Genomic DNA, 12,606 nt, shown 5'->3' with positions numbered 1-12,606 from the left:
TATTGTACAGTTCACAATGGATAATAGTAGAGCTATATTGAGATTTTCCCTGTTTTCATTTGTTCCTCTAAAACATCCAGGAGGAGGTCACTGGATTTATTGTAGTAATGTTTGTTTTCATTCTTTCTCTTATCTTTTTCTTTTACTTCCACAGGAAGTTGGAAGTATCATTGGAAAGGTATGAATATATGCTTGCTTTTGCTTTTAGTTCATACCTTGTATTAAATTTAAAGTCTGAATTCTCCAGATTTTTCTGAGTGTTTCTATTCTAAAAATGTGTGATACTGTTTTTTGTTTTGTTTTGTTTTTTTCAGAAAGGGGAAACTGTGAAGAAGATGCGTGAAGAGGTCAGTTAATTTCCTTGCTTTCTCAGCCTCCCTCTCTCATCCTCTCTCTCTCTCTCTGTCTCATTGATGTGCATGTGCAGTTCTTGCTCCCTTGCCTTGTTATCCTCCAGCCATGACTGAGTTCATGTTGCAGGATTAAAGGTTCAGCCAGGAGGATTGGTGGTAACAACATGCAGCATTCTCTCACTAGGATTTCTAAAGTACTAAATCATGGCCTTCCTAAGTGGCTGACATGAAAAAACAACAGTGGCATCCACTATATGGTATTTTAAAACTTGTATATACAGTGAGTGGGATCCAAACCTATTTTTTGTGTTCACAAAGGATTACTATATTTGGAGCAGTGGTAGTTCTAGTGGTCATGGTACTGAGTAGTAATCAGATGATTGCCACTTCTAGCCCCACTAATGGCAAGTTATCACTGTTGGACCCCAGAGCAAGACCCTTAACCCTCAATTGCTTGAGTCATAATTGGATGAAGGTGTCAGCTAAATGCCATACATGTAATTGTACAAACCTACTAAAATCCTACCTTTAAAAACTAATTTGCATTATCCCACAAATTTGATCTAAAAACAAACCTCTGATGGAAGATTTCATCTAGAGTTATAAAGATTTAATCTAGAGTTTTCACTATTTTATCTACAGTTTTCAAGATGTAATCTCAGGTTTATGTGGTTTGCAGAGTGCTGCTCGTATCAACATCTCTGAAGGGAACTGTCCAGAGAGGATTGTCACAATTACAGGACCCACTGATGCCATTTTTAAGGCCTTTGCCATGATCGCCTACAAGTTTGAAGAGGTGAGTTTTATCTAGAGCTATTGGTCAAACTGGTCTTATATCTCTCTGTCTATTTAACACAGCTGGATTGCTCAGAAAAAAAGCAAAGCAACTCACAGAAACTGATGGGTTACACACCATTTTTGCTGAACAGAACTGAATTCGCAGTAGTTTATTAATGTGCTCAATGCCAGCCTCTCCTAGGGCTGCCAATCAGAGTGAAATGAAATGACTCACAGTAGTCAGAGCTGAACACAGCAGTCCTCTGGCAGGCTTAGCAGTAGTGGCTTACAAAGGCTTTCCAGCTGGAAAGAACTGCAAGACTGCACCCATTTAAATGCTGCAATGTGTAAGCCAGCCACACTCAGAGCCAATTCTGCTGGTGTGATGTTGGCAATATTCCTCCTTTTGCTGATTTAGGCCTTAATATTCATAGGTTTCATGCATTTTCTTTATTGCGATGCTTTTGCAGGATATAATCAATTCCATGAGCAACAGCCCGGCCACCAGCAAGCCCCCCGTCACCCTGCGCCTGGTGGTCCCAGCCAGCCAGTGTGGCTCTCTCATTGGGAAGGGGGGCTCCAAGATCAAGGAGATGAGAGAGGTGCCATGCCCTTCCCTAACACGGCACTGCACTCTCACACACATGACACTAAGTACCCCCTTACTGGGCATAAAGCCTGACTGCGTTCTGCAAGGCATGGCTCACCCTCTAAATAGTACACCACAGAACTCTGAAGCCACACAATTCACATTTCTTATTTCTAAGCCGACAGATCACAGTGGCCACGTATTCACAGATCCCACTACAGAAGACAATTATATACAAATTGATTTTTGTGACAAGATTCTGTGTGCATCTGTATGTGCATGCGACACTTGTTTTCTGTGCGTGTGAATGTGTGTGATGTCTCTTACTAGTCCACGGGAGCCCAGGTACAGGTTGCTGGGGACATGCTGCCCAATTCCACTGAGCGCGCCGTGACAATCTCAGGCACCCCGGACGCCATCATCCAGTGTGTCAAACAGATATGTGTGGTCATGCTGGAGGTACAGTGGGGTGGCTGGCCTGGTCAGACAAAGCCTCTGAGATAGCCAACATACCACCACATGTATAAACACAACCAGACACGCATAGCCTATGCGCTGCCTCTCCCTCTCTCGCCCTCCCCTTTCTCATCCGTCCATTTCTCGACTGGTCCCATAGGGCAGGGCAGTGGAGGTCAGTGGATCAGTGAGCTTTGACGGGACAGTATTGAATGTCTCTCATTCTCCACCCTAGTTCTGTCCTGAGGGTGCTCCATCATTCAATAAAGTGTCACAGCCCTTTTTGTACAAACTCTTTTGTTTTCTCTGTCAGGGGCCTCGTTCATCACATATTGTACTTGAGTTTAATACTTTTTTTAATTGTGGTTGGGATTTTGTTGTGTTTGTGTAAGTTTAAAGTGAATATATAAAATGAACAAGGAAGATGAATTAGAAACAGAGACATTGCAAGTAAAAATCTAATCTATTATTTCTATTCTGTGTTATACATTATATTACATTATATTATGGATGTTCTATTAGGTCTGTTCTATTCTATTCAGAGTCAATTTCATTAATTGTATACAACAAAAAGAAATTGTTTTACATGTGTCATGCACAATAACTAAACTGCAACAGCAATGAAAAATAGTTATATGATACTGAGGATAACACCAATACAAACATTAAATGGCAAATACTGGGGTATTGCTGAGGCACTGATCACCGCACAGAAATTAAGGGTTTAAGTTTATAGAAAATAGATGGTGCAAATGGTGAAGGGAGAGATAGGGGCAGGAGAGAGAAAGATGAGTGTGTGTTGTGTGTTTGGATAGATGAATGCAGATATGCAGATCATTGGGAGAGGCAGTCTAATGGGTTGGAGTGAGAATGAGACAACTTTTTCTGCCTCACTATTGGTCTTATTTACGCAAACACACACACACACACACACACACACACACACACACACACACACACACACACACACACACACACACACACACACACACACACACACACACACACTTGTCTTCGCACTCTGTCTCTTTCCAAGTCTAACATCATCTCCACCTCTTCCCTCTTCCCCTTTGCTAGTCCCCACCGAAAGGTGCCACCATCCCCTACCGCCCAAAGCCCGCCTCCACCCCCGTCATTTTTTCAGGTGGCCAGGTAAGAGCCGACCCGCTGGCCGCGTCCACAGCCAATCTCAGCCTTTTACTGCAGCACCAGCCACTGCCTGTTAGTACACGCAGGTTTCTCACCTTCTCACAAGCATGGTACTGTGCCAGACAGTCTGTGGAGCACCTGGCTCGCGGACAGAAAGGGGGAGGGGAGGCACAGGGCTTGCTGTTAGACACATGCCCAGGTGCCACTGTTATTTTTACTGTACTGAAGTGCATCCTCTGCTATTATGTTTAGAGAATATCAGAATTTCCTAGTTGCTTATTGGAAGAGCCAGTTCCTTGTTCAGAATGTGTGAACGCCAACCGAATATTGCATTTGTAATCTAAGAGATATATTTTCACTTCTGATTTTAACATGTATTCTTATATTAGTTTTTAGTGCTCCTTACTGATGTCTGGCATGCAAGCTCTTTTTACGTAGTTCACGTCTTCCTTCTGAAATAGATCACATCCTTTTAATAAGCCAAAAACTAATGCAAAATCAAGTAAGAATAGGAAGATACCTATTCAATAACCAACATGACTATGCAGTGTGTTTCTGATTTTTTTTTTCAGTCTTCTAACCCGAGCTAGGTAAATTATACCTTAGTATTCCACTCTTAGCATTCCACTAACTCCACCTTAACTGCTTATACAGAATTTCAGACAGCCATTCATTCTGTGTGCCATCTTGAATAGGGTGACAATAAAGCCTTGAAAGAACCATTAGTGTCATATTTCTCAATTGCAGGTGACAGAAAACACATTACCACAAACACAATAGTCATTTTAAAATGAAATAACAGAGAGGCAGAAAAGTTAGAAGATGATATCTCTTGGTGAGAGATGTCTGTCATTTTATGCATTTCAATTGTTCAGACTTAATTGTTTTTGAGGTGTGGAGGGGATATTTTAAGTCTGCAATGAAAGCTTACAATGTAATATTGCCCTTTAGAGTTTTTTCCCTTTCTTGAAATACTTTGTCAACATAGAACCCCAAATTCCCTTTATTAAATCCATGTTTTCTCCAGAGATTTCAAAATTGTGGCCAGCTTGGTTTTATAATATTACAGCTTTATAACAGTTTTATTTACAGCTTTATTTATCATTCCTCTCAACTGGGTCATAAGAGAGTTGAACCTACACAGTAGGTAAAGATAGGATCTTTCCACATCTTAGGCTGTGAAGAGCTATAAACTGTCACTGTCATGGTTATCAAAGTCTATCACTATAAGCTGTGTGTGTACTGGTTTGTTTCTGTTTTACTTTCTTATAATTCTTAATTTAAAAAAATATATTATGAATTAAGAATAGAGACTTTTGTTTAGTAAATGTGTTCATTTTTTTTCCCTTTTTCCTTCTCATTTACAGGCTTACACAATTCAGGGACAATATGCCATTCCACATCCAGATGTGAGTTAACAGCCTCAGAATCTGCACCCCAGTCCCCACTTTAGCACCATGAGCTGCTTGGACAGACTTTTATTAATATTAATAATAACATTAATAATATTAATAATGACTTTTAATAATATTACTATGACACATCTGATGTATAATTTATTTTGCATTACAATCTGAAACTGTTCTCCACCTGAGTCATCCGTGTTAAGAACGAGACTTAGGACTTGGCCTGTTAAAATCAAGAGTCATACCACTGTAGCAATTGTCATTTTCTGGTGTAATATGTTTTCCTTATCCAAGGATCTGTAATGGAACTGATTCAGTTTTAACAGCATTTAAAGATGTCAAGCAGCCAAAATGTCAATGTCTAACGAATACCAACTAAATATTCTACCCTACCCGAATCCACTCACTTTGTAAACTCTGTTAGCTAACTACTTTGTAAACAGAAGTTGTTGGCAATGGTCATCAGTAAATAACGTTATAGCTCCAATCAAACAGAACAGCACACACCTCCCCATTCCCAGAGAGGCCTTTCATCTCCATGAATAATGAATCAGCGTGTCCTCAAAATGCTGGGTGGTGTAGTGCATGTCAGTGCCTCTCACTGAGGATGGGCAATGATGGCTGCTTAGGAAGTCACCGGGTGACGTTGTGATCACTCACATAGAGCAAAAGCATGCTCTCCATCTACACTTACACACAGCTTTAGAGGGCAAAGGCACATCAGCCAGTGGCTCTGAGGGATGATGTGGCTGTGCTCATAACCTCTCATCTTCAGAATGAGTTGGGATAGGCTGCCCCTGCTCGCTCTCTCATCCATTTGTAGGTAATTGAAAAAGAGTTCACATTGGGTTCAGGTATGTGTCTTCAAGGGATACTGTCAGAAAAGCCTTAACCTTTAGAGCAAATGTTCTATCACAAGGGTTACATGAACGCATATACTAGGCTCCCCTCATCATTTAGCCTTTATGACAGCAATCCAACCAGATCTGAGTTAGCTCTTTCTAAAAGCGTGCCCAGAAAGATATACGCATTCACAGTCAGGCCAAGTCCTCGAGCTTATTTCTCTCTTTTGTTCGCTCTCTCTCTCTCTCTCTCTCACACACACACACACACACACACACTCTCTTTATTTCTCTCTCTTTTCATCTGTGTTGTCTTCCTCCACCATGTGTTTTGGCTTCTACTCCTTGTCTTCTCTTTATTCTGGTTTTTCATTTTTTGGTTTCTCAGTGTGACCTGTGCGTTATATAAATAACCTCTTAGTTCTACTGTCCCTCATGCCCCCCTCAGCAGTTGACCAAGCTCCACCAGTTGGCTATGCAGCAAACTCCCTTTACTCCCCTTGGACAGACCACCCCTGCTTTCCCCGGTACGTACCCACAAGCCCTTACAAAGCGTCCTTCTCTCCATACCTGTAGAAACACTCTCTTTTCTTTCTCTCTTTCTCTTCCCTTTTCTATCTGTGCCTCGCTTCATGATATACCCCTGGTGGTTGCTCTTGACTTTACTGTGGCCTTTTGTTTCATTCTAACTTTCAACTGCATTTTTCTTGTTTTCGTTTCTTTTCTTTTTTATTTGCTTGAATAGTGAATACTGGTATCATGGGAGATAAGAATGTAAAGAGCTGAAGAGACTTCACTGCCAGCCCACTTCACTTGATTCATAAAAGAACAGAAATATGTAACCAGGAAATACATTTAGAACTGAGAGATGAAGCTCAGAAAATGTAATCTCCAATGCAGAAACAAAAATCTATTTAATTCTAAAAGGCAAGAAGATAATAAATATAGACAAATAAATATGCTGATAGCTGGTTCCTTGTGTACCCACAGAGGGTCTGAAGGCCTACTCTTTCACATTACATGATTGATGAATTGTACAACAGCCTTTCTTCAAGTGTCTGTCTCTGGAGGATTTAACAAAGTCTCTTCAAGCAGCCTTAAAGCGATGAGACAAAATAAACACCAGTTTATGCATTTCTCTTAATTATGCACTTTGGGCACGCTTAGGGAGTCAATTTCTATCACAGTCAATTGTGTGAGGCTCAACCTGGTCAGAGGACATAGAGACTGTGCATATAAACCTTCAAATAATTGTAGATCGCGTTATACCTAGAAACATAAGGAAATAAAAGCACCTTGAGAGGAGTTCCCTCACTTGTTGGTACTCTGATCCTGTTCTTTGCCGTTTTCGTGGTGCTACAGGACATGAGTGAGTGTGTGTGACTGTGTGTGTGTCTGTGTGTGTCTGTGTGTGTGTGTCTGTGTGTGTCTGTGTGTGCTGTGCTGTTCATCATGATCTGTCCCCTTCGCCCTTGTCTGCTCTCCGCCCCAGGTCTGGATGCCAGTCCCCCGGCCAGTACTCATGAACTCACCATTCCCAATGATGTGAGTACAGGCAAGCACACTGAGATGCAGCCCATGCCCTTCCAATCCTGGAGTGCCTCAGCACTGCACAGTATAGGGTTTTCCTTTCCCTGACATGTCAGATTCTAGAGCTGGGTTGGCAAAGCAGGGTGCAATCAACGCATGCAGGGCATGGTTCACCCACATCAGGAACAGCTCTGTCCTGTTTTGTATGCTTGCTACCTCACAAGGTTTTAGGCCATCATAATGAGGTTAATATTGCCAAGGTTGGTTGTTTAATAGCCAGTAAGAATACCACTATTAATGTTTTGCCAGAGAGCTCTCCATCTCTCTTTTTCCCCACAGAACATAATTTTGTTTTTTAAGAACCTTTGTGATTTCTTCTCAGCTAATAGGCTGCATAATTGGGCGCCAGGGAACCAAAATTAATGAGATCCGTCAGATGTCTGGAGCACAGATCAAAATTGCTAATGCCATGGAAGGGTCATCAGAGCGTCAGATAACCATCACAGGAACGCCTGCTAACATCAGCCTTGCCCAGTACCTCATCAACGCAAGGTAAGAGACCGGCCCAGCACCAGACTACAGAGACATTATTTTGTCACTATTTTAAAATGTTTCCATAGACCTGACATAAGATAAAGAACAACCTGTCCATGTATGTCTGCTGTATGTGTCTGCTGAAGTGTGTGAAGACATGCAAGGACGTTGACTGTAATGAAGGCAGGACATGAAGATGATTGTGCACATGGTGATATGTTATCATGGTAACATTTGCAGAAAGGTGACTGAAAGGATGTGAGCTGCTCTACAGCCGTGTGTGTGTGTGTGTGTGTGTGTGTGTGTGAAATAGAGGGAGAGAGATAGTGGGGCTTGCACACCAGCAGTGGGGAGGACGCACTAATGGATATTGCTTTCCCACAATTCCGCTGGCAGGTTCAGAGACGTGGCAGCCATGTGGAATGACCCCTCATCAATGACTACATCCTGAAGCGCCCCAAACTGCTCTCATTATTGGAAGCTAACAGCAACCATTTTCCTATTAACCTTATGTATCAGACCTTCTTAGGACTCACAACCACCATCTCTCATCAAACCCCCAATCTCCCCACCCCCCGCCCCCCCGAGCCTGCTCTCCTTGTGTTGACCCTTAACTTGTGTAGGTACTGTAAAAGGAAAAACAAATTATGAGAATATAGTGCTGTGAATTTTGTTCATGGTATATTATTTCAATACAGTGTCCTAGCATGCTCAATGATTAGGTTCCCACTGTATTTTTGTTTATTATTTTGTGTTCTGTATATTAGTTATGTGTGGTTCCTAGTTCTGTAATGAAACTCCATGCTGGGAAAGCTTAAAAACATATGAAAAAATAAAATATATGGCTCACATCTGATTGCTACAAAGCAATGCTTTTGGCCAGATAGTGTGATGTGAACCATTAACATAAGGATGTGGTGGGGGGGGGGTGTTCTTGGAAAGTTGGAATGAGTTTATTCCAATCAGAGCCCATGAATATGCTTGACAAAGTGCTGCTTTTTGAATGAGTGCATTTGTCAAATTATGTTTGACTGTGTTCTTTAAAACAGATATGCATTTAAGAGGTGTTGGAAAATGTGTCTTTTTGTGGAAATCTATTTTATTTCAAGCTGACCAGGTGTTTTGGCTGTTTTCTTCTCAATTGCATTAGTAAATACAAATGCATGGTCATTATGCAAGACTAGGGAAAACATAAAGCAAACAAGGTAGATAGAGCTGTTGAATGTTCTATGAAAGGTTTGAAAATACTTTCAGAATTATTTTATTTTCTCTATTTTTCTATCTCTCCCTTCCCACCCCACCTTCCCTCCCCTCCCCTCTTCCCGACTGTTTTAGGCTGACGTCTGAAGTCACTGGAATGGGCACTCTCTAATTTCTACCCATCATCCTTCACTGCATCACATGACCCTTGAGCCAATGGCATTGCACCTAGTTTGTTTTCTTTTCTCTGTACTTGGCTTTCCTGTATTTTAAGTGAATCAAACTTATTTATATTCTGTAATCACTACATATTTAAAATCTCCAGTTCTGTGTCGTTCTTACTGGTCCCATATTGTTATCTTGATGCTTCCCAGTTTCCCAGGTTCTCCTTATCCCTTCATTTTAAAGGACACCACTTTTTTGGCACTCTAGTACTTTTCATGTTATTCTCTGGCATTCTGCTTTGAAAGGCCCCAGAGCCCCAGTGACTTTCACTGTGAATTCATGCTTTGTTTTTTTGCTGCTCTTTTTTTAATTCAGGTTTTGCTAGTCCTGCACCGTTGCTATCAGAGCCAGAACACATTCTTTACTATTGCCGGTTTTCTAACAAACCAAAACAGTAATTACTAAAGCCCAAGAGACAGTGCGGCATCTTGCACACCAAAAGCCCCAGAGCCCCAGTAATCTGTTGCTCTCTTGTATTTTCATTGTGTGGCATGACCCCACATAGGTTGACCATTATCAGCCAGAATTTTGTATTTACTTTTGGAGCTGCTGGCAAAAAAAAAGTAAATAAATAAATACAAATATACAAATAAAAAACAGAACTAATAAATAATGGTTGATTGATTTAGCTTGTGTTTACTGCATTGCAGCATGGTGGAAGGTCAGTTTTAGTCCTCATTACAAATGTATTCAGGTTCAATGTGATATAGCAGAATTTGTTTGTAGTCTATTTTCATATATAATCTCTTTGTAAGTATGTAGGCAATACCTTACAAAATGGAAAAAGCTGAAAAAATGATAGCTGCTGGTACCTTTAAAAGTGAATAGAGATTTGCTGATAATGATGCCTGATTAATTTTTCTTTCATGGAACTGCATCATGCCTCCATCACACATAGCCATATTACTCTAGTCTGACATATTGCTCTCTGGTTTTTCCACTAAAACTCCCATCTATTAGGCAAACAGGAAGTGCATGTGTAAGTGCCTGCACACAGAAGATATAGACTAGTGGTTGTTCTTTTCCAGCAGCATGTTGAGCATCCATGTAAGCACCCAGCCAACAAAACCAACAACAATAATCTCTACATTACAATTTGTTTCTCAGCCATCCATAGTCAACCACTTTGATCAGTTCATTTGAGAATCCAAGGTTTAATGGCAGATTATAGCACTCCGGAGGTTTTCTCAAATTGCTGTAGCACAGAGATCCTCAGATGATAGTAAAAATCTATCGTTTTGATCTGTATCTCTAAGTCTTCATGAGCATGACCCTGCAGTGCATTTGGGGAACTGTCTGCCTCCCTTAGCATCATGATTTTTTCCTTCTTTGGCTTTGTTCATTCTGGCTTAAGACCACCATGGCTTGTTTAACAGCTGCCTTCCTGTAGTTGCTTTCCAGAATCTTCAGCTATAGCATAGTCTTGCTTGTTTCCCTTTTGTAAGTAACTGGTGCTGGTAGTGATCTTGTTGTTGCTGAATTTCAGATCAGTAAGCACAGCTTTAAGTGTAGACTGCTTTGCTTTTTAACTGTTATCACTGTCAGAATTAATTAGAGGACTCACTGTGCACACCAGAACAAGCATAGAGATAAAACCCGTTATCCGACTGTTACATGCAGTTGCTTGTAGATTTCAGAGCTTTACTGGTTTTGTAATCTCAAGTTATGATTCATGTAGAGACCCTTCCAGAGCCATGTGTAGCTTTAACTGATGTCAGGTCTTTGTCAATAAAGCCCTTGGCTTTACCTCTATTCATTTAGGTTCCTATAGGTGACGCTCTTACCTTCATCTTAAGTACACAGTGTCTCTCCAGTCTAGATAATGAGACCCTGTCATTGTTAATAAACCATAGCTTCTCATCCTAATCATTTAAATCTCATAAAAGTCTAGGTCTGAGAATTGAATGTAATTGCTGTAGTGCTGGTCATTTGCCAATTTTAAAAAATAATTTCCACAATTATCTTCATAATTCCACTGTTCAGAGAAGAAAGACCCATTTCTTGGCTTGATTTTCCATAATAAGTGCAGTTTTGAACTAATTTAAAAGTGCTTCTAGTCTGGGACTGAAGCAGTCTTACCACACTGTGGACAAATCAATATGCAACTGAATGTGAATCCACTGCACAACACTTTGAAAGGTAATTAGACTAAAGTCTGAAATTTATTTGTGAATTACTTTGTGCTGTGAGCTCAAAACTTTTGTAATTTTGAAACTCAAAAATGTTAATATGCACATGTATACACATGGTTATCATAGGACAGTGGTGCACATGGCTATCATAGGACAGTGGTGCACATGGCTAAGATAATGTACGATTGTAGCTATAAAATGGCTACATTAACAGATTATATTAGCTACAGTTTTTATTAGTGTTTAAACATACATATTCTGTTAGCGATAGTTTTTTTTTAAATCTCAGATACACAGATTTGCACCAAGTTGAAATGAGGTTTATGTCTGTGCTTGGGTCTGTGTTTGGGGTTTTTAAATATTAAGTTAGATTGTATGTTTCAAGCAAGACTGTGTCTTATAATATTTGTATGGAATGTTCTATTTGTCATGTTTTGGACAATAATGTGCTGCACTGTAACTCACTGTACAGAAGCATAATATTCTCACAGCATGCTTTGTAACTGACACTTCAAAGAAGCTTAGTGCTTTACCAAGGTAGGCAGTTATTATTATTATTATTGTTGTTGTTGTTGTTGTTGTTGTTGTTGCTGTTGTTGTTTTTATTATAATTATTATTATATGCAATACAATAATTTAGTGGGAGTGCAATGATGTTTAGTATTTAAACATTTTTTCCTTCTCCCTGCTTTTTCGGTTTATTTCTTCATTGTCAAATATCATGACATTGCATTTTCCTGTCTTCATTCACATACTGCATTTGCACACACAATAACATGTATTAGCTCAGCATAGGCCTTTATTTGTCCTCACAACTAATGCACATAAATTAGCTTTTTTACTGTTAGTTTCATTGTTCATGCCCAGGCTTTCAGTGTACTAGAGCAGCAAAAAACAAGGGCCCTTTCCTCTTTGTGCTTCTGTAAATTATGTTGTTTTTAAATGTAATAAAGTGATTATTTAACATTAGATAATTTGCTGCTTGCAGGTCTATGTTAGGTTTACATTACTGAAGTTAGGTTACCTTTAAAATGTTTTGTAAAGGGAGAAAAATAAAGTTTTTTTTTCCCTTGATACTGTTTTGATTGCTTAAAGTTATTGTTGATCATGTCTACATTATTGCAAGTATAATTAGAGATGTTGATAAATGTTCTGCTTTAGCCTGTTTATAACGAGGGTTGTCAACTGTATCCTACCACTAGAGGGCTCTGAATGTTGTAAAAAAGCTTGGTGTTCACAGTCTAATATATAGGTGTGTCTTTACACTGTAAACTGGATATTGTTGAAATGCATCATCATGACTGTTAGGTTGCTAAAATCCAGCACTGATGCTGTAATTGTTAGGCCAAGTACCAAGGTGCTTTTAATTTGATGAAACAACTTTTATTCTTTGTAGGTCACTGGAACAGCATA

The 12,606-nt window shown here is 39.9% G+C and overlaps 1 protein-coding gene across 13 annotated transcripts in view; it reads left to right on the top strand.

The window, feature by feature from the left end:
• pcbp3 (poly(rC) binding protein 3) overlaps window positions 1-12,267 on the top strand; it is a 46,054-nt gene extending 33,787 nt beyond the window's left edge. For 6 of the 13 annotated variants that reach the window (XM_035522368.1, XM_027005702.2, XM_035522342.1 and 3 more), the window contains 11 exons: window positions 155-178; window positions 315-347; window positions 1,033-1,149; window positions 1,601-1,732; window positions 2,050-2,178; window positions 3,253-3,396; window positions 4,692-4,733; window positions 6,021-6,099; window positions 7,065-7,117; window positions 7,485-7,654; window positions 8,033-8,487. In XM_035522368.1, coding sequence (XP_035378261.1) covers window positions 155-178; window positions 315-347; window positions 1,033-1,149; window positions 1,601-1,732; window positions 2,050-2,178; window positions 3,253-3,396; window positions 4,692-4,733; window positions 6,021-6,099; window positions 7,065-7,117; window positions 7,485-7,654; window positions 8,033-8,087 — 978 coding nt within the window. In that variant the 3' untranslated portion in view covers window positions 8,088-8,487. Of the gene's footprint in view, window positions 1-154; window positions 179-314; window positions 348-1,032; window positions 1,150-1,600; window positions 1,733-2,049; window positions 2,179-3,252; window positions 3,397-4,691; window positions 4,734-6,020; window positions 6,100-7,064; window positions 7,118-7,484; window positions 7,655-8,032; window positions 8,488-8,971 lie in introns of those variants that run through there. The other 7 variants (XM_027005705.2, XM_027005704.2, XM_027005709.2 and 4 more) reach the window with 7 other exon arrangements.
• The last annotated feature ends 339 nt before the right edge of the window (window positions 12,268-12,606 follow it).

Source organism: Electrophorus electricus, chromosome 2, assembly GCF_013358815.1.
Source record: "Electrophorus electricus isolate fEleEle1 chromosome 2, fEleEle1.pri, whole genome shotgun sequence".
Taxonomy (NCBI): Eukaryota; Metazoa; Chordata; class Actinopteri; order Gymnotiformes; family Gymnotidae; genus Electrophorus; species Electrophorus electricus.
This window is presented reverse-complemented; position numbering and strand designations above follow the sequence as displayed.